General features: G+C 39.2%; 1 protein-coding gene across 1 annotated transcript in view; it reads right to left on the reverse strand.

Moving 5' to 3' along the window:
- The window catches only part of TMEM131 (transmembrane protein 131), a 91,237-nt gene extending 69,654 nt beyond the window's left edge, over window positions 1-21,583 (reverse strand). The window contains exons 1-2 of the mRNA XM_058833183.1: window positions 21,316-21,583; window positions 2,135-2,196 (exon numbers count right to left, since the gene is read on the reverse strand). Coding sequence (XP_058689166.1) covers window positions 2,135-2,196; window positions 21,316-21,481 — 228 coding nt within the window. The 5' untranslated portion in view covers window positions 21,482-21,583. The remainder of the gene's footprint in view (window positions 1-2,134; window positions 2,197-21,315) is intronic.
- Window positions 21,584-22,768: the final 1,185 nt, after the last annotated feature.

Here is a 22,768-nt window from a genome sequence, read left to right on the forward strand (position 1 = left end):
TATTGAAGAAAAAACCCAAACCCTGCATTGCATTTACATTACTACTATTCTTACCCTATGTTCAGGATCTAAATGAGTATTTGAATTAATTTAATAATTATTAAATTATTTGGAAAGTTCAAAAAGTTGTCTTCTTAAAGGGCCCAATTGATGTGAATAGACAGAATGAAGAAATTCCCTGGTTATTTCAATTTAATCCACAGGCAGATGTAGCATAAATTTATTTAAATAGAAACCTTTAATCTGAACAAATATGCTATAGAATAGAATCCTCATTTTTGCTCTGGCAAGACAGAAGGTTGAACTATGTGGTACAGCACTTTTTAAACCACACTGTAAGTCCACACCCAAAGAGTACAGTCCCTGCTTTTGCTAGTTGTCCAGTAACATGAGCTCATGAAATTTTCATTGTCAGTTTATTTTTACCAATTAAATGTTTTTCTACTTAAATATTTAAAGATCTATTCTCTTTTAATAAATAGCTGTTTTCAGTCAGACTAGTCAAATCAAACTTTTCAACACATTCCATTTATGTTTTACAACAAAATTTCTAAAATGTATTGAAAGACATAAGGAGTATTTTACCAACATTATGTACACCAAATTAGTACAAAAAGTCAGTATCAAGAGGGTTGACACTGACTGGACGGAATTAGCAGGAATCCCTAAAAATATAATTATTCAAGGTTTGGCATTTGATTTACCTTACTTGAAAAGCAACTCTTTCAAACAAGAAAAAGCTTGCTTCCACTCTAAAAATATCAGATTCTTGGGGAAGTGGAGAAAAACCAAGACTGGAGATAGCTTTGATACCTCAAAGATTATTAATCACTTTATGTACTGAATTGGTTATTTTTTCTATTAAAAAAAGCAAACAACCTGAAGGTAACATAACATTAGACAATACTGATGTACTACTACATTATGGTATTTGTAATTAACAACAGACATTTGTGAAAGCTTATGGAAAGCCCTAAAGAGAAAGAGTGGATGACATCACAGTAGGTTTAAAATTTCAGTAACTGCAGTTCACAAGATGTAAGTCTGGTTTTACAGCAGTCTAATTGCTTTTTTTTAATTGCAGTAACCAGTCACAAGAGGTCACCATATTAATATCTACATGAAAAAATCCAAATAATTTGTAAGTTAAAGAATACAATGTACGTTATCATTCTGATTAAAAGGAAGTGGTTTTACTTACCTGGGTCTGTTTGGCTTAAGAGCCACAACCATACAAAAACATACAAACCACTTATCAGAAATTTCATCTCTCTTGTTTTCTTTTAAATCAAACATTCAACAACATATTAAGGGAAGTGGCAGCCCAATGAGATCTAAAGTACTGCAAATTTTATGGTGTAGCATGCAGAATTGCTTGACTTTGTCCCACCATAATTTTGCTACATCTTGCAATAGTCGGTATAATTAACAATCCTTTTACTTTCCCATCTTTATATGACTTATTGAATGTCTCACAGCAGTACCATTACTTTCTAGTCTAAGAATGAGTAGTTTATAATATAGAGTGCTAAATTGAGTTTCATAACCTTGTTATGTTAACTACCACCACCATCTCAAAATTTCAGCATATATTCCTTAAAATTAGCTTTTTTCCTCTTTTGACTCGGACCTAAAGAAAACTGACAGGAATGGAAACAACATACATGAAAAACAACTACTAGCAGCAGTAATTAGTTCACTGCAGTAATTATAATTTCTTTAAATCCAGTGGTAACTTGGTTCCAAGACCTGCCTTTATATTTGGGAATCTTGCAACACTTGCAGTTCCTACATATGAGATGGCTAATTGCATCCCAACTCCAGATCAAGATGAGCCTTAAACACAAAGTATTCCCCAATTTTTCTGAGAAAAAAAGAAAACTGGAAAGAGAGACAGGCCAGAGAGAACCTGTGATAAAACCCATGAGTTTTCCCAACACAAAACATCAAGGAACCAGAACCTCTGCCCACAGCGAAGCAGTCTGTTGAAAGTAATTTTAGAAAGTCCAAAGGTTCTGTGGACTTGAGCTTAATGCTTGCTTATTTTCAGAACTCCACTAACCCATGAATTCAAAAGGCAGCTATCAAAAAGATGAAATATTGCTAGTTCAGATGATTTACTCAGACTACATACCTGCAATAAATCTCCTTCATCAAAACGTAGCATTTCTATTATGCCATCCGACTGGATGAAAGCTGCAAAGAAAAACAAAAAAACTAATTTAACAAAAACCCATTTTGTTATTAAATCGAAAGAATAATATAAACATCTAAAATCTGTTATATTGCATTTTGAAGACAGAGCTATGACAAACCAAAATAATAATGCAAAATAACAAACACAAGTCTGTGACACTAAGTTTGCTCAAGAAGTACCACACTTGGCAAATGAGTCTTTTACCTTAAAAATGTTTAACTCCAAAGGGAACATCTTCTTCTAGGGTCCCAAAAAAGAGTGATTGCGCCAAGCTAATGCTACACTTCAACGAATATCACAGGCTGGGTACCTGAACAACTGAGTTTAATACACCTAAGCCCACAAGGACCCAAACAGAATTTCTGTTTTATTTACACACCAATAACCTTAACTATACATCTGGACAGCCTCCTTCACACTGCAGCCTAATCCTTGGCATGGCAACAATCCACTCCACCTTGAGGGGAACATATTAAAATTTGAAACAGTTTAGAAATGTTTGCACCATAAGACTAGACTCCACAAAAAGTCCATGCCCCAGTCAAATATAGGATTTTCAAACACTCCACTCATTTCCTCTACATGTTTGGTCAGGCAATTATTTTTCAATTCTTCTTGAAATGTAGGGAATTAAACTTTCTTCTAAAGACAAAGAAATAAGGGCATTGCCCTTCCTGTAAAATACAATAATCTGTACAAGAATGAGTATTATTTAAAGAGAAAATAAAGGTTCAAAGAGTTCTACATTTTACTCCCCAAAAATCTACTCACTCACACTCACACACAAAGGAGGTCTTTAGAATAAAATGCAGTAGCAATCTCAAATGAGAAAACTGTATTTTTTTAAAAAAAGTCCTGTAATTCCTCCTCTACCCTATGTCCTTTTTCCATGACTGTCTTTATCATTTACCATTCATGCTAGATTAAGTTGAGTGAGTGGTAACATTCCTCTCTTTCCAAAAAGAGGAACTTCAACAGGAAGAAATTAAATATTTCCCAGTACATAGAAGCACAGTGTGTGCTTCTGGAAGATGGATTCTGGAAGACTGGTTCCCAGTCTGAAAAAGGAGGCTTAGACCTTTATCTCCCACTTTGAAGCTCAGTGTTCTAACAAAAACCATTATTACAATGTCACCAACAATGCCACTCTATGATGCTTTAAACAAAAAATTTCAGTACTTTTAGAAAACAAAAAGCACTCTTGGTAGACAGGAGTAAAGGCACCTACCACATAGCTTTGACATCTATTTGTCCCAAACATTTCCTCACTGAGTGCTTTGCTGTCTCCTCACTCAGTACCCAAAATTCACTACACTACTTAACATATCACTATTTGTAAATCCCATTTTGCATCCCTGACTTCCCCACACATTTTGTTATCTTCTCCTTGAAGGCACAAGCTCCACAACCTTTCTTTCATATGGCCCAAAATAAAAGTTAATATAAGACAAAGATTGCTGCTGTCATCTCCAGAAGTCGCTTTTACTATGCAAAAAAACTCAAAAAATTTAAAAGAACCCCAAACAACAAAGTTTTATACAATTATTTTTTCAAACTACCATACCACACAATTCTAATGTGTTACAGGCTGAGAGAGCAGCCCAGCTTAGGTGGAGTGTGAGAATCACCAGAGAGGAGAAAGGGAGAGTTCAAACTATAAACAACATGCGTATCCTGCAATATTTACACTGACACTGCAATATTTACAGTGGCATGAAAAGTCCTAGTAAGTTGTGTCAGCAAAAAGTTAGTATTTTTTTTGTGTGTGTTTATTGTTATTACCTTAATGTTACTCAAAACAAACAAAATCCATCCTTGATCCAAGAATCAGGAGTTTGGTCAATCATTTATATTGAAGAGCTATACAGAACGTACGGCAAGAGATTAAAAAGAAACAAAAAAACTCCAAACCAAAACAGCATTTAAAAAGCTGTTACAAAATCAAGTCCTACAGTTTATGAAATTTTGAGCTTTTAAAACTTAAATTACTGGAATACGTCTGCCAGTTTAAAGTTTAATGCCAGAATAAAGAACAAGTGAATTCTTCTCAATTTAACTGGCAATACATATGATGCAAAACATTAATTTAATGGCTGGAATTTGGTTTTAAAATCACTGAAAAAAACTCCAAGTAGTCTTGTAGTGCAAGACATTAGAAAATGAAGCTTTGACAGGTTAGGTTAAAATGCAGAGTAAGACAGTTAATTTTGATTTCACAGAAGTGTCAAGGCTTATCCTCTGCACAAGAATCCCAAATTACAGATTAACTAGCAGAGAGGGAAAATTCTCAATTTTTAACTTGAGGAGAAATATAGAATGAAGCTACATTTTCTCATGTACTGGATTTATTGGAAATTCAGCAATCACAATCAAAAAAATTCTAGATACAAGCAAACCTCCCTATTAGTCAGAAGAAACTGCACCTCTGAAGTTGGACTTTTTGGCATTCTATTGCTTTTTAGATCTCTGGTCTGGAAACAAAGAATATACAGCACTTGATTGTGACATCAGGCACAAACAAAAGAAGTCATTACAAAACAACTTTTTATATAAATAATCTATTAACAACCAGCAAAGCATAAAAGTCTATTTCATCTGATCACCAATTCCTAGTATTTTTAAGGCTTTTTTCCTCTGATTTAAATAAGATACACGATCAATACAAACAGCAGAAAGCAGTAACAATTCTTCCACAAGGATAAGACACACTGAAGCCCCCACAAACTAGCCTAAGCTTTCTACCCAAACATCTTGAATTCAGACAGACCTTCTGTAGACCCCAAACACTCTTTCATCCACTCTTTAGTTACTTCATCTTTGCAACAACTTATGAACAAAAGCAATAGATGTTACAGAACATTTTGAGCGGATATTCTGTTAAACAGAAGTGCTGTTCATCATTATATCATTTAAGAAATGTTTTCAGACAGCAGATGACAGTGCCAGGTGAAGTCAGATGCAGTGCAAGGCCTGGCTGATATCCATTTCACAGCAGGCACATCTCAACTGAGACGGTGATGAAGTTGCTGTGGTTATACCTTTCATTTTGGTTTAGACTAACTTTCAAGCCTGTGTTTCTCTTTATTGGTTACTACATCAAAGCAAGGAAATGGCAAGTAAATACACATACCCTCATGAGATGAAAGCTTTTTTTTTTTTTTTGCAACAGGCTTCTCAAACTCTCAACTGGGGATGAAGCAACAAGTCACCTCATTCAAATGAGGCAAAACTAATTACATTTTTAAAAACCCCCACTGACGAGTCATAAAGAGTCACCAGAATCCTTCTAAGAGCAGCTCTCAAACTGTCCAACATGAACCACAGAGAGGACAAAGTCTTCTCCAAAGTGAAATGCTGACAGTGCTCTTGTGGATACTTTTTTGCCTGTTCCAGAATTAGAAGCAGTTGCTCATCTTTTGCACTTGTGCTACCTGACCTAAGCAAGTTCACAAACTTCGCAATGCAAGCCCCAAACCAGTTTTTACTGTCTTTTAACACAAAATATGTAAGTCACCAATAGACAATACATTATTACCAATGTGCAAAGTCACTGTAAATAATTAAGTATGAGATCACTTGGGCATACTTTATTAGCTGAACCATTCCCCATGCTACAGAGGAAGATGACTGTTTTCTGCTAAGTCTCTAACAATTTCCCCTGAGAAAACTTCTTCCCAAAACTTAAGCTGATACCATCATGGTCCATTACCAGTCTAATACTGTATTCAATATTTTAATACTCTAGAATAGTAAAATGCAGCAAATTAACCGCTTCTGCCTGTGCCATTTCAGTCATCCCTGCCACATGACTGATGACTGCTACAAGAGGGGCACAACATAATATTTGGGGTAGGAAGCAATTCAGCTGTCATAGCGTGATCTGCCGCTGCACAAATCAGCAGCCAAGAAGCCAAATGACACATTAGGAAAATCATTTCTTCCTGACCCTATGGACAATTGAAGCCCTGAAGGTTAAGTATAATAGCTATTAGTCAAACTTTAAATGTTCATGGACCAAAGAAGGAAAAGGATACATATGCATATCTGCAGATTTCAAGGCCAGAAGAATCAGTTTCCTTTCCTCTTCATCTATGCTGAACAGAATACTTTCTTCTGAGAGGTATACCCAGATTCCTCTGAACATTAAAACCTCTGTCCTTTCAAGCTTTGGCAAAAAGAAAATGTAACAGATTAACCTGTAACAATTTCAGTCACTCTCGCTACTAGGACATTTTATGATTTCAGGGTCAAATTTGTTCAGCTTCTAGCTTGGTATTCTTGGTTTCCTCTTCTCAGACAGTAGGTCACTACTAATAGAATATATAGAAGCTAACACTAAAAATATCTTGAGTTTCATTTTCTGTTTGTTTTCAATCTATAACCTTCAAAATGCAACTTCTTTGATTAAGTCAACTTCGACAAGCCCATAAAAGATAGCAGAAAAAGACCATGAAGCTAGTCTTTTCACTTGGTCCAGAACAGCTTGTTCTACTGACAGCACTTTCTGAGCTTTCCAAACTCTTTTAAAAATGGCAAAAAACCCACCACCACCACAACCACAGCCCCCAGTTTCCAAATCACAGCTTTCTAGAAGAGTGAAAGCACTATCAAGTCATTATTACCAGTAGATTCCTAAATGCTTTCCCCTGCCCTTTCCAACAACATCACCGTGCTTGATGGTAAACACCTAACATGACAAAAATTAAGTCAACAGTAGCTGAACTCAAATTCCTCAAAGCTTAAGCAGCATCTTTTCACAAGTTTATACACCTAATAGACAAATCTTGCTCAAACACACTCCTATTTTGATTGTCTCTTCTCCAAGCCTTTCACATTTGGGGCTGAAACAAGAAAAATACAGACCTATAAACCATCAAATAACAAGAAAATTTTAAAATCCTACACGTCTCCAAAGCAAACAGGAACTTAATATCAAAATTACTTTAGCCAACACCAGTCTTTAGCTGCAACTGAATTACACAAAACAGAATAAATTTGCATGTAATGCGAGAGCAGGTAATATGCCAAAGCTCTTGGTACACAACAACAAAAATAATCTCCATGGCTCACAGGTTATGAGGCCTACTCTGACTGAGATCTGTTTTTTAAGGTGGCTCTGCACACATTTCTTTAGCCACTGTTAATTTCTTCATTTTAATAGGAAAGTATATTCTGGCATATATACTTATAAAAACTATTCTGAAATATAACTTAGCTCTGGAACAGCTAAGTCAATAGCAGTGCATTGATTTATTTTTATGTTCATGATTGTTACATGCTTTCAAGAACTGTTTTCTTTCCTAAGTCTTGTCTAAACCAGTTTTAAAGTGGATTTATACTAACCTGTATCATCTAGTCTACAAATTTTCTCTCAGTTCTAAGAATGGCATCCTATCTTACCAAAACAGGGAAAGATAAATTATTTAAATAATTCCTAATTTACATTAAGGTTTTTCTTCAAGTCCAGTTTCTAATCCTTTGTCTTAATGACTAAGTTCACTTCAAGGTAACTATAACCACATGAGCCAATTACAATGTGCTAAATGCCACTCGATTCTGTCTATGCAATTGTAATTGTTAACATTTGAATCACTACTGGTTGAAGTGCAGAACTAAACCTGAAAAAGTTATTTTTAAAGCTTTGACTACAAATTAACTGCTCATGCACAATCACACAATTTCAATCATCCTCAACAGTGGAAAACTGAGCAGCATGGGGAATACAGGCAAGTGGATACAGAATGAAAAAATAAAATTATTATGGGTGGAAAATTACATTGTGAAAAACAAAATACCATATAGGTAAGGGAAAACAGTATTATCACACTGTAATGTGAGCAACCATTTTAATCAGCTTCAGGACTACAGAAGTCCGGTGAGCCTCAAGAAACACGTCCCAGTCCAGTGCTCAACACAAATCTGTTTAAAAAAGGCCTGTGGTCTCCAAGACGCACGAGTCAGTGTAGCCATCAGCCTGGACTTCTGCCTACATCCCAACAGGTGACTGTTCACTGGAAATGTAAAAGGTCACTCTCATATGAGACAGTGAATGTCAGGCAAGTGAGAATCACCAGCCAGCAGGCTTGCTTTCCAGCTAAATCCTCTTGCACCTACCTAGGCAATTTGCTTGTTTATTTTCCAGTACTTCATAACAAGAGGAAACTAATAATTTTTCCAACAGACCTCAGAAAGGGCCATCACAACAAAGAAAATACATGTGTAAAGATCACATGTACAAATGCCACACTCCAAAGTCTTTTTACACAGAAACATATTTATTCTTTCTTCATTATTAAAACCTCTAATGACTGTCCCTCAAAAAACCAACAAGCTGAATTTGTATTTTCTGTTTATATATTAAATTTGAAATAGAACCATTCCTAGATAATGCACTTTAATCATCATGTGAAATGAAAAAGCAATACATTAAGCTAAATAACAAAAAGACAGAATCTTCATCAAAACCCTTATTTTGTACTAGTGATTAAAACAAAAATTCCTGTGTTACACAATACATACTCATGTAAGTTCATATGTACCAACCTATGCCCAAGTTAATACAAGCGAAAGTGACACTAGATCATTTGCACTGCAATACCTGAGCACACTGCTGACTACTTCACAGTGGGGAGAGGAAAAGATTTCTACTTTACTGCATACAACAGCACAAATTGAGTGTATCACTGACACCCAACTAATCCTGCATATAATCTTTCACTAACTTACTTTTGTGTCATTTCTGCCTTCAGATAAAAGACAAGCTTCTTTACCCAGCAAGACCCTTCCCTAGTAAGAAGAGCTGTCACACTACACTCATTCACTCATCACTTTTCCCCTTAGTTAAGACTGATGCTGATTTTTAAGAGTTCAGTCACCAATTCAGTTTTTAAAGCTAGCCACGAAACAGAAAGTGACAATATGATTCTGATTCAAAACACAGGCTCCAGACAGACAATGAAGCTACTGCTTAGACTGAGAAAGGAAGAAAGTGAGACTCTACCCTGAAGCCCCTGCTCACGCATCTGATTTGTTTCACACTTCAGAAGACAGTGCAACTGCTTAAAGGTTTCTTTTAACACTGATGTGTTCTGTGATAGATATATCCTTGCAAAAAAATTAAACAAACATACATAGAAACAGACAAGCTCACTGAAAGTAACAAGCGCTACACCTAACAATCTGCTTTTATTTATTTTCCTAACAAAATTACATTAGGTGATTTCAGACTGACACACGCAAACCCCCTGTATTTTATTTATATATTTATTTATTTTATTTATAAATATATATTTATATATATTTATTTATATAAATATATATTTATATTCTCAGATGCTTATTCTGTACTCAGCCTGTATTTCCACCTCACAGAAATGTACATTTCCATCCACTTCAACTAAAGCAATTATTATTTTCATCTAGTTTGGTTTTTTTGGTTTTTTTTTGTAATGAGTTCAAAAAATCGCCTGCTATTGGCCAAAATGGTGGATTTCAGGTGGTAGGAATAAAGGCCTTAAAATTTCACTTGGAAAAAAACACCAAAATACTTCTTTGAAAGCTTCCAGATGCTTTAAGTTGGTGTTTTAAACTTTTCAAAATTTTCATTTGTTCCTCCAAAGATATTTATTTTCTGACACCAAAATGCTTCTCAGGAAATAATACTCAATTCCACTCATAGGGGGGTATGAATGAGAAAACTTTAGAATATTTTTTTTTAAAAATCAAATAAAAAGGAGAAATAATTCTCTCAGCAGGAGAAAAAACTTTCATGCATGCTATTTTTAAGCCAAAGAGAGCAATACTCCTGACACTCATGGAAACTTCTCAGAAATTTTTTAAAGAAAGTAAAAAATTTAAAAGGAAGCTAAAGAGAAAACAAACTTCTGCAAATAGTATCCATTTTTTTCTGCTTTGGGCCATACAAAATGTGGCTTTCTATTCTTTCTAATGATAGCAATTTTAAAATTTCAGTATGTTAAATTAAATCACACTCCCATACATGTATAGTTATTAAACATGTACAGACAAAATTATTTGGAGCTACCCTCAGAAACAAGTTTTCCTGCAATGAGAGGCGAAAAACAAGAGTCCCTTCAAACTACTCTTAAGGATTTACCTCAATTTCTCGAGTTTTAGAACAGAAACTTTTCATTGTGGCAGTTTTACTACTCATGTAGCACTGAAAACCGATGTGTGAAAAGATAACATACACTTAATGGAATTCTAATTTTTTTAGCATATAGAAATATTCAATATGGAGCTCGCCAGAAACAACAGTCAGTTCATTGCTTCTGGAGCCTCAGGAGAACAATGCATTAAATGACAATCATTTCATTTATTACCATTAATATCACTCTTCCAAACTTACACTCTTATGAAATGAACCACTGAACAGACCCCCACTTACATTAAAAACATGGATTGTGTTGACACAGTGGAAAGACCTACCTAAAAGGTACATCCAGGATGATTAATGACATTAATAAACACCAACGGAGATCAAGCATTGTTCTCCACACTATAGAAAAGAGGAAGGAAGATGCAATTTTCAGAGTTTCCAAAAAGCCCTCCACAGAACAGGAAGGTGACAGAGGCAGGCAGATACCTCCTGACATCTAGATGTCTTGCTGGCAGTGTGAATGCAATCAGCTAAGAGCTACAGCTTATGCTCTGCAGACACTGCTCAGTTTTCCATCCTCACTCCTACCTTGCTATCTACTACAGAGGATGCTTTCTATCACTCATCTTATGGCACAGAAACAGTAGTCTACTAAGTGAGAGTTCTGCTCTCCTCCCCGACCTGATTTTGCCTCCCTTTTTGTCTTCATCAGTTATCATGTAGGGTAGAACCGTATGAATTTTTAGAACAACAAGGGTACAAGGGCAACACAATTATTTAGATTTCGCTGTGCAACAGTTGCGACTTGGTTTATACCAAGTTACTGGAGAGATGTATCATTGGGAGGGACGAGCACAGTATCTCAGCCCCTCCTATGCTCACTTTGCTAACTCAAGTGTCCACTGGAAACAGCTATTAAGCCTGAAGACGAGTAAAAACCAGTGACAAGAAAATACTTGTTCAGCTACCATATCGAGTTTATAAATACAACAATTGAAGGCCAGGAAAAGGTAGAAAAGGCCTAGTGTTAAAGCCATAGTGTTAATGATGTGGCAGTAACACTACTTATTGATTGCTGAGCACAGCAGTCTGTTGACTTGCCATGAGGGAACACAGACCAGCAGGAAAAAGCTGGCTGCAAGGTCTGATAAAACCAGAGGAGAAAAGGGTGGAGAAGAACAGCTGAAAGTTTTGAAAGATAAAATACAGAGCAAAAAAAATGAAACAAACCAGGCAAATTTCAGTTTGGAGGGAACACTCCAAAAACCTTAATAAGAAATTAAAGGTACAAGTAGGCATAGGGAAATGAAAGGCTTGCAGAAATGCAATTTAGCTACCTATGACACCTTGGAAGCAGTTACCCCTCAGAAGTAAATAAACAATCTCTTCTGGTCAGACTCTTTTACAAACAGCTGTGATGATCCGAGTTGACAACTGGTACAACACAGATTATGAGTTAACCCAATAATTCCAACCCTTAGGCTTACTGACAGAATATGTTATGGAGAGATATCTAATTCTACTCTGAAGATTGCAACAACCACTCATCACTTAGTTGCCCCCTAAGACAAGCCTTCACTCAAAAATACCTTCCATTTCTACTTTGATATGCTTAGTACTCAGTCTCAACCCAAACAGGTACACCTTTACTAAATTCAACATCAGAGGCGCTTTTTTCCACAAAACAGCTATTTTTAAAGCACAATTAATTAAATAATACTAAATAAATAAATGTTTTATTCAATCTCTGAGATCCTTAGTCTAGTCTTTTTCCCTAGAGAAATTTCATTTAATCAAAGAAAGAAGTCCCAGCACTCACTGAAACTCTGATCAAATTTTCCCTGATGAACTGGAAATTCATTTCAGTCTTTTCTCCATCAGATAATGATATTTCAGTAGTACTGATGGGAAGAGTGACTTCACCTGTGAAGATTTAGACTCTGTCAATGACAACCATCTCTCCTTCAGCATCAAATGCAATCAGGTTTCTCCCAAAACAAGAAATTTATTAATCTTTTCAATATCTTGGAAGATACAGGTCAGCCATTTAGTTATACAAGGCAATTGACAAGATATATGATAATATAAAAGCAGCTATATCATAATATAAGTTACATACACAAACACACCCCTTCCTTACCTTCTTATACTTAGGAGAGACAACTTAAAGGGCAAGAGTAGCCTCAGTACTTCCTAGTACACACTAAATAATGGTAACTTCTGGTACCTCTAAACTGCCTGGCTCCAGAGATTGAAGTTACAACACAGGTTCAGAATACCAAAGCAAACACACGAGGAAATGGTTTCTAGTAAGGACCAAGTACTCCATGTCCTCCATTGCAAGAAAGGAATAGTCAAAAACCTGGCAACATTAACTATCCAAATCTCTCAGTATTTCCTCAGACATAATAGCTGCACAGATTGTTAAGCATTACTTTAATACATCTTGTATATTAACATGTAAACCTCAATTGAATGTATTGTTATATTGCCAGCAGCTGGCAAAGACAAAAACTAATAGCTGTATTATGCTTCACATGAAATATGGGACACAAATATGCCTTTTGAAACAAATTTTTCAAGAGAAAGAACAAAAACATGGGGACAAAGCCTATGTGATCCACAATTACAGAAATAAGGAATGGTTGACAAGGTCTTGTTTTTATCTGTGATCACACTCTTTTAGTGATGCAGCAACCCATGAAGCTTCCTGGTACAACTGTGCTTCTACCAAAATTATATGTAAATTACTATTACCACAGCAATGACTTCACCACAGAGTTACATTAAAAGACTTCTGTCTTACAGATTCCCATCACCTGCAACTAAACTACTGCAAGCTCCAACTAAGCTTTAAGATCACAGGGGAAATACAAAATACTGAGACAGGGAAACTGAGGGTGGAATGGACCTTAAGACTGTCATCCAGCTCAACATTCTGCAGAAGTACAGTGAATGCTGAATTTGGATGATCTTGCTTTAGGCTGTTGTTTAGCTGGGCCTTGAAAACCTCCAAAGTCAGAGATTCAACAGCCTCTCTATATGTTTCAATTCCTGACCATCCACACGGTGAAATAGAGACTCATTATGTCAAGGCAGAAGATCACAGCCATCCTGACCGGAAGCCCATGACAGATGGGGGAGTCAGTGACCCATGCAGGAGCCAAAGCGAGCGGACCCACGCCTGTGCTGGGCTGCATGTCTGGGCTGGCCAGCAGGCCCGTGCTGCACGTAACTCCGTGGCTGCAGGGGGAGCCCAGCCAGCTCTTTCTCTGAAACAGAGAAGCTGCAGCCAACACCACCAGAGATTATGCCACCAGAGTGGCCTTACAGATGCAGATGGAAGTTCCCATGTGAGCATCCTTTCTGCCTGACAGCAAAAATTATGAATAGAGTTGTCTTCTTGCAAGGAAATCCAGCAACAGAGCAACATGGGGGTAACCTTTCTATGGATGGGGTCTGCACAGTGTGTTGCATATGGACTCTTCAAAGGTCTGTTTGGTGCTGTACAATTTAGGGTTCCCAGCATCAAAAGAGATCCAAGATTATGTATACTATTATCTCTTTATATGGTTAGCTTCAATAAATAGAATTTTCAACGCTATTTTATAGTGTCCAAGTGCCTCTCTTATTCAGATCATTACAGAGCAACATCTCCCAGCACTAAACAAACTTTCCATTTCACTTTACGACCACTGTCATAGGCTCCAGCTATGCATCTCTGTGGAGTTTGGCTCCATTTTCCTTCATAAACTACTTTGATGTTGGCATGCTGTCACAAGATCCCTCAGCCTCCATTCATAGGTCATGCATATATTGACCATCCTTGCAGACTTCCTGTGGGATGGCAGAGAACAAAACTGGACATAGGGTTTTAGGTGTGGTCTATTAAATGCTGAGTAAACAGGAACAATCACTTTGCTCAGCCCAGTGGCTACACTCCTATATGTTGCCAGGGTACACTGCTGACTCATGTAGAGCATTTTCAGGTTGTATTCCCTGCAGGTGGTTATTCTGTCCCATCTAAATGGCTTTCGATTTGTCCTTTTTGGACTTCATGAAGGTCCTGTCAGCTCATTGTTTTGTCCTGTTTAGATTTCTCCAAAATGCAGACTTGCCCTTGAGCACAGATTCATTCAAACTCCAGATCAGTGACAAAGATACAAAGCAGGAGAGGTCCCAGAATAGAGCAAGGAAGAGCTCCTTGTAGTCAGTCTCTCAGGTAGAACATGAACCACTGCAGGGAATAAACTAAAACCATACACCTTGTAGTTTATCTAGTTACCTGAATAGTTTTTATCATAATCTACAAATTCCACTTGTAAATATTTGTACAGTACTTTGGTGTAACTCATGGATTCACTTAGACTTCTTCTGCGTTTCTAGATGGTTTAATATTTATTTACAAGCTTCAGACGAGTCTTTAAATTCATTTAACATATTATGACACTTACCAGGAAATGTTGCAAACTACTTAAATCGGTACCATGCTTGTCTACAACTTTGTCTCCTATCATCACTCCCTCAAATGGTGATTTAATCTGTTTAACATCATACTAGTTGTGCTTTCTCACTTAACTTTAAAAAACCTAACCCTATAACCAAGGGCTGTCTGGAATTTTTCTCGTTTAAGTAACTTTAGAAAGTCCATGCACATCCTATTATATCAAATCCATGCAGTCCAACATAGATCTAGGTGTTCAACTGAACAACAAACTGCTTTATGAAGAACAGGTGATGATCCATTTATAAAATAACTTAAAAAAACTAAGCATGCTTCATTAGAGTCAGCCACACAGTTTTATTACATAACATTTTGTAGCTTCATAGAGTACACAGACAGAAGGAGCTGTTACGTGTGTAGTTTCATTTCTTGTACAGTTCCTTCCACTAAATTTCACTCAGATATCGCTAAAACCAGTTTGATAAGGACAGCAAAACTCCTGTTCTCAGATGGTTCTCTGCTGCTAGCTATGCCAGGTAGTAGGAGGAGAGGTATTAAAAATGCATCTATGATAGTCTTAGTGAGAAGATTAATCTGGTAATTGTAGCAGGAAAATCTCAAATTAGTGAAACACCTCAATTTTTTCCTCCTTTTCAGAGATTGGAATTACATGGCAATTCTTAACTCTTTGCTATTTCCCCATTACATCCAAGGTTTTCAAAAAGAGAGGGATATGATCCTGGTTTAGTCCCTTTAATATTCTAGAGCAAAAGTTATCCAAGGCTGCTCATGAAAAAGTGTTAAAACCATATTTCAAAAATGTTAAATGCAAATGCTGCATCACATCTTCGCTGCAGTCAGTAAATCACTAATAATTCCATAAGGACAGTTGAGGAAACAGAAATACAGAACAGTCCTGCATACCACTAAAATTTTAACAGCTGCCTCAGTCAAATCCATATCTGACACAAGTTTATTCTTTGCTTGTATTTATGACTGGAAAGATAAACTGGAAGTATTTAGCTCTAATGGTCACTGGTTCCTTCAGTTTCTCCCTATGCAAGAAGTAATTCTGCATCCTCTGTCTTAGTATAAATAATCAAAAATGCTAAAATACTAACACAATTTTTTTAAAAAATAGAAATTATTCTTAAAGTAACTATAAACTTGAGTTCAAACTCAAGTTTGCTAACTTCCACAGTGTGAATAGATCAGATCAGATCAGTTGCTTCCATTGTAAGGACCAGTTGTGCTCAACTTTTGGAACTACAGGATAATGCCGCCTGGAAGCGCCCCCAGAGGTACCACCCCACCACCTGATCAGAGAAGATCTAGTTAGAGGAGGCTGCTCAGGGTATTATTCAGGCCAGTTAAAAGTACCCCCACTTATTACTATGAAGAGTGGAAATTTAATTCAAATGCTGTCCCTTAGAGGAGGAAAAAAAAAAAAAAAAAAGGCACTTTCTTGAGCTTCTGTTATATCCAGGTAAGTTCATTCTGTAGACTGACAAAGTCAGGGGCGCTACACTGGACAGAAGGTATGAGCAAGAGAAATAAAAGAGATCATTACAGACTTCTGTTCTTGCTGAACACACAAACACAGGAACAAACCAAACTGGTTCTAAGTCTGTGCTTCAGTCACATAACTTTTACTGCTCGTTATGCATGAACCACAGCATCCACCACTCACTGTCAAACTCCCAGGTCATTTACCAAGTTTACTGCTTGAAAAGATTCTTTGAACTTACAGACTCAGTAAATCACACTGTAAGCATAATGTGTATCACTTTAAGCAGTGTAAAACGGGGTAGGCTTTGAAATAAAGTGACTCACAGCAAACATCCAAGCAAACAGCTGAAAATTTTAACATGCACAAATACATCCAAATGACTCAGAGCAATCCATACTGCAATCATTCACAAAAAAATCACAACTGAAAGCTTTAAATAATGCAAAGCCTATCAACTTCCGTTGATACACTCTGTGGAATTTCATCATATTAGGCACTACACAAATCCATAGCAAGTTCCTTCAAGGGATGACAATCCAAGGCCCTGAACTGAGTGCACAATCCTTCAATAACCTCTGCAGGTGAGGGGACCTCAGTCTGCTTCCCATGTGCTATATAACTGAACACCAGTGAGGGAGAAAGAGGTGCAGGGAGAGAATAGCACCCACTTTGAGATAACATTGACAGTCATGGAAAACATGGGGGTCTCAAATTCCTCTCCACTGCAGTAAAATTTTTCCTCTTAGTCCAAAGATTTCACAAACAAGTAATAAACTATTCAATCCAACACATGGTCAATATTTTTCATTCACAAGTGCAAAAACACAGTGCAAACCTAAACAGCTGTCCCACACTTTAGTTTCAAAACCACAGTGAGATAGCACGGTCAATTTTTATCCACTGTGTTTTCCTCACAACTCTTCATGATTCTGATGTGCTACTTCAGCTGCTGGAGTGTTTTCAGTTTGATTGAGGTCCTTCTTTCTGAATCACGCTTTGATTTAAGTCAGGGTTGAAACACCACATAAAACTTAATGCTGGCATGCTGTAGATTAGTTCTGACAGCAGGATATGACAAACTGGCAGTATATGTGAAGAGACTTTTTATAATATTAAACATATAAGCTTTCTCTCAATCATCCAATATTAATCTAGTTTTGATGATCTTGTGAAGCATCCTGGTTTGCTATTTTAGATATCAGTAAAAAACAAAAAGGAAAAGTTACTTGTTTGAGATTAGAAATAATAACAAAAATGAAATCAGAGTTCTAACATATCAGCGCACTGCTCTAATGACAACATCCTGCTTAAACTCAGTAACTAACTCAGTTTCTAGGAAGCTAGAAGAGAATACATCAAGCACTAGGAAAAAAAGGTCCTATTTTCACTGGTCTATCTGGTATCGTAATGTAGATGTTTAAACAGATTTTTTTTCCCAGATCCAGCACTAAGATGTAACTTCCAAAATTACAGTCAGTAATTGAACATAGCCTAAATATCAACCTTGCTCTACCTGCACCTCTCTTGTGAACAGATGGGTAGGCAAGAGAACTATCAAAGTAGTCTCAACAGGCTTTCAGTCAGCTGGCCAAATAAAAAGGGATTTTTAAAAAATGAGTTTAAAGTGAAGAGTATAAAGTAAAGATTTTCTAAAAATATATAGATGTATATAAATAAGGGACCCAACACAAAACAGTTCAGGTAAAAAGCATCCTCATGTCAGACATTTATCTTCAAAACACTTAACTTATCATGGGCTTATGACATTACTATGGCTTCCAGCAACCTAAAACAGAGAAGGCTATTCTGTGTATATTGTCTGTCCTTTCCTCCCCCTAAAAAGAAAATCCCAAAACAAAACAAACCCCAAAACTCCAAACGAAAAGCACACCAATATAAACTGATAAACTGTCCTCAATCTATGTGGCAATACAGAATGTGTCAATTACACTAGGAAAGGATAAGCCTTAAAAAAATCTTGAAAATCATATATATTTGCTAAAGAAAAAGAAACTCTAAAGTTATTTTTTGCCCCTCCTAAATAGCAAGAGGCTCTTTGAGACTGAAATTTTTTCCTGCCATGTCATTCTTTTGCAATGGTTCACAGATTTCCTAAGTGAAAAAAAAAAAACAAACATAAAATTTTACAACCTTCTCAGTCTTACTCATTCCTCAGCAATACATGGGCACCCATGAGGACCCAGCTAGGCACAAAAGAAGAAAAGTCACATATCAATGTTTAGTCTGAAATTGTTGTTTAAGGTTCTCTGGCTGGTTCATCCACAGTTTTCTCTACTCTGATATCTGTTCAGACACCAGATAATTTCCACAAGTTCTATTTCTCTAGCACAGAAAGAGTATACAGCAATGCCACAGTTCCTCAAGACTTTGATTTACAGCTAGAACATGCAAACCATTTCAGTTTTACTTCTTTCTTTTAGGCAAAGACGTTTATGTTACATTTTTCCCCCCTCAAACTCGTTAACTAAGATTGGGTACTAGAAACAGTCATGTCTATCAAGAATACTCCAGCATCAATCTTCTTTCTACTTGTGACAGCTCCATCCATAAAGAACTGCTTGCTGGTCCTTCTCCACATGAAGCCAGCACAATCTTTTCTCCATCAGCTCCAGCATTCCCCCAGTTTCTCCTCACCTATATTCAAGGGAAGAAGAAAAGAGTGTCCTCCACATTCGTTTTTCACTTTCTTTTGTCATATTCTGATCTATTCTTTGCACGCTATTCACCTGGCACTTGCTTCTATCAAGTTTTTTTCTCTACCAATTTCACTGGAGTATGTACTGCACTGTGTCTTACCACAGACACCTTCAACTCAGTAGTGCTCAGGAGCAACAATGCACAACCTCAGCCCTAATCCCTATCCACAGCTTCCTTCCTGCAGCTGTAGTGAAAAATGTGTGCCCACATTTGGGAGATGGAAAGGATATTCCTAGCTACTTCCCTGCTTCCTGACTATTATTTTTAAACTGTGCCTTACTACGTTTAACTTGACACAACCTGGTAAAAGCTAAGGCACTTAAGGACAGAGCCTGAAAACCCTTCCTTTCTTCTCAACTACTGTTTCATTTTGAGCCCCCAACTTGGTCTAAAGGCCCAGTGTCTAAAGTGGTCCTTCCTCTCCTGTCCTCAGTCACTACCTCTTGCACACTGATTGTACTTATACTGTAACATAAGACCAGTGGGACTAGATCTCACAACTCCCTTTAATTTTTGTCTTGCTTTAAAAGTATTGTTTAGCTTATGTTTTGCTTTGCTTTTTTTAAATCCAGGGTTTAAACAGTCATTGCACTCAGCAAACAGAAGACTACAAGACAACACTTTCCAACATGTGATTCACAAATGCAGATTGCCAGTGAATTCTGCTCAGGAGTCCATAAAAGCTGAATAACTGAGTAAAAAACCAAACAAGCACCAAAGAAACACTTATTGGTGACCTTAGATGTAAAACTCACAGACTACCCTAAGCAGCAGAACACTTGGCAAGAAAAGCAAATGTTAGAAATCTGAAGACTAAAAGAAATCCATGTTCTGTTAGAGAAACAAATTTACCTTTTGAAAATGACAGATGTGTTGCTGGGATGTTTTAAGTAACAGACTGTATAAACAAAAGTAAACATTATCAGTACAAACCATTCAATTTTCTTGAAGGGCTTCAATGGCATCTGTTCAAACTCCATGAACCTAAAACTACCTTTGTTTATTTAGGAATGCCAAGAAAGTCCACATGGAAAAAAAACCAGCATCTTCTTCACAAATTAACCGAACCAGACCATGGCCCCAGCTGTCACAACTTTTAGGGTATGAATCAATTCCATCACACCAGTATATGACATCACTGACAAAGCTTATAAACACATATACCTTACTACCTGTGAAGGAATGCTATTACAATCAGTTAAAAATAGAAATTTCTCATGGCACCTCTAGGCATACGACTAGCCCCTCCTTGCTAAGCTCCTATTCCACACTCTTTTTATTCTTACTCTTTTTTATTCTTACTCTGTTTCTTCCTGCCAGACCTCAATCTCCTCCCTCCTTCGGTGCAGCAACTTGCCTGAAAAGCAAATTCTCCTGTCCAGCCAAAGTAAATCTGTTTCACCTGCTTTAGTAATACATTATAGTTACCTGCTGCTTTTTCATGCTGCCACACAGCCATGCTTTCAAGTAGACTAGGAGTCTGCACCTTGGAAATGCTTGAAAGCTGCTCTCAGCAATGCTACAGATTATGCTTAGGTGTTTCGCTTGGGGCTTTTTTTCCTTGCTAAACCACAATGAAAAGACTTCATGCCAAGATCACAGACACTACAAGTTAGGGAAAGTCAGACAGTGACTTTATAAAGTTTGGAGAAAACGCCATCGACTCTGCAAAGGCTCCGAATACCTGTCAAAAGTTCGGGAACGAAAAGGGGTGTCCCACTGTCACTTGGTGAAGGAGTAAAATCTAATCCATACAAAAGCGTGCATTTCTGCCCTTTCTCATGCAGCTTCGCCAGTCTGTTTGGCTTGGCTTCGTCTCCTGCTGGAAGCCTGCCGCAGGGAAACCAGCTCAGCGCGAGAAAGCCTCGTATTTTATTTATTTATTTCCCTTTCGCCTATTTAAAGGGCAGCTCCAGCTCCATCCCCGTAGCTGTCAGGGAGGAGAAATCCCCGCGAAACGTCAGCGGCACACACACAGACACACAGGGACACAGACACACACACACCCCACTCCGGCGGCCGCGGTGGCGGGGCGGGGGAAGCAGCGCCGCGACTCCCCGCACGCCCCGGGCAGCGGCAGCCGGCGGGATGCGGGATCCGGCGGGATAGCACAGCCGGCGGGACAGCACAGCCGGCGGGACAGCACAGCCGCCGGGATGCGGGACAAGGGACGGCGATCCCGGGGCGCCTCCCCAGCCGCCCCCCCCACCCCGCCGCCGGGGAGCGGGCGCGGGCCGCGGCCGCCAACGGCCCCACCGCCGCCGGAGGAAGAATAGGAGGAGGGGGGGGAAGGAGGACAAGGAAGGGAAGGGAAATCTGGGTCTCACCTTCCTTCTCGGCCCGGGCCGTGTGGAGGAGCAGCGCCAGTGCGAAGCGCAGCGCCGCGCCCCGCCAGGCGGCCACCCAGCCGCCGGCGCGGGGGAAGGGGCAGCTACCGGGGGAGCAGCGGAGGCAGCGGGGGGAGCAGCGGGGGCAGCCGGGCGCCGCCGTCATCGCGCTGCCGCCACCGCCGCCGCGGGTCCGCCGAGTGTCCGCGTCTGCCTCCGGCCGGGCCGCGGCGCGCGCGCGGAGGAGCTCGGGGAGGGGCGGGGCGGACACCCCCGCGAGCGCGCGCTGCGGCTCCTGACGCGCGTGTCACGGGCCCGCCACGCCCCCTGGCGAGGCCACGCCCCTACCGGGCGAGGGCGGAGAGCAGGTGCCATTTTAAGTGCGGGCAGGGCGCCCCTTCCCTCAACCCGCCTGCTCTGGCCGTAGGGGTACACACTAGGTCACTTTGGTTTGTTGGGTTTTGTTTTGTTTTGTTTTTGTTTTTAATTATTATTCTTTTCTATTCTTTTTCCTCTTTTTTTAATGTGATTTTTAGATCTCCTGTAAGCGCTGGCTGTTCGCGGTAGGGTCATTCCGCATCTTTAGCGCTCTCTCCTCCCGGTCTCCGGGCGGGCCGGGGGACGCTGTTGTTTCCCTGCCGAGGCCGTCGGGGCTTTTCCCAGGCACGACCAAGATGGCGACGGGCGGGCAGCTCCTTCTGTGCGCGGTGCCCCGCGGCCTCGCTGGAGAGACGGGGGCGTTTCTCTCCGGTCTTCCTGTCCTTTTCCCGTGTCTTCCCAGCTGGAGGCCCGGAGTGTTGTGCGGCAGGGGTATCGATAGCTTCACCCTGAGGGAATCCCTTCTACCTCAGCTTCTGAGCCGGGCCGGTCCTGTCGGCACAGCAGCCTTGGCTACAGCAGAAGCGGAGCACTGGGAGGTTTTGCGTGCCTTAGGCGCGGTGAGACCCTGTGCTGGAGCTGGGGTGTGACACCATGCGTCTGCCACTCTTGAGGGAAGACGTGTACCTGTCCCTGTTTGGGTGACACGCGTGGCCGTAAGGCCTTTGGGAACGCCTGGAATGAATTCGCAGGGGAGGAGAAGGCGCATTGTTAAATATATGAGGTTGGTGTCTGTCAAGTGGAGGCTACACTGGGAAATGGGTCCGTGGAGCCAGTGCTGACAGAAACTGTGGTACCAGGTGTGCCATGTGGAAATGCTCCGAGTAAGAGATGTGAACTGACTATCGACTGTTCAGGACTGATAGTCTCAAAGTCATCTTGAATAAAGTGTTGAAAGCAAAAACCTGTAGTACAGTCTATTCACTGAAGAACTGCTTTAGCTTTTTAGAATAAAAACCTGTATGCATCCACGTGCTGGTCTCAACTACTGATTTCACCACCTGATCAACACGTGACACTGGGTTTGAAGTGGTTGAACACATCATTGAGTTTCATCTGTCACAACAGGATAACA

Source organism: Poecile atricapillus, chromosome 1 (assembly GCF_030490865.1).
Source record: "Poecile atricapillus isolate bPoeAtr1 chromosome 1, bPoeAtr1.hap1, whole genome shotgun sequence".
NCBI lineage: Eukaryota > Metazoa > Chordata > Aves > Passeriformes > Paridae > Poecile > Poecile atricapillus.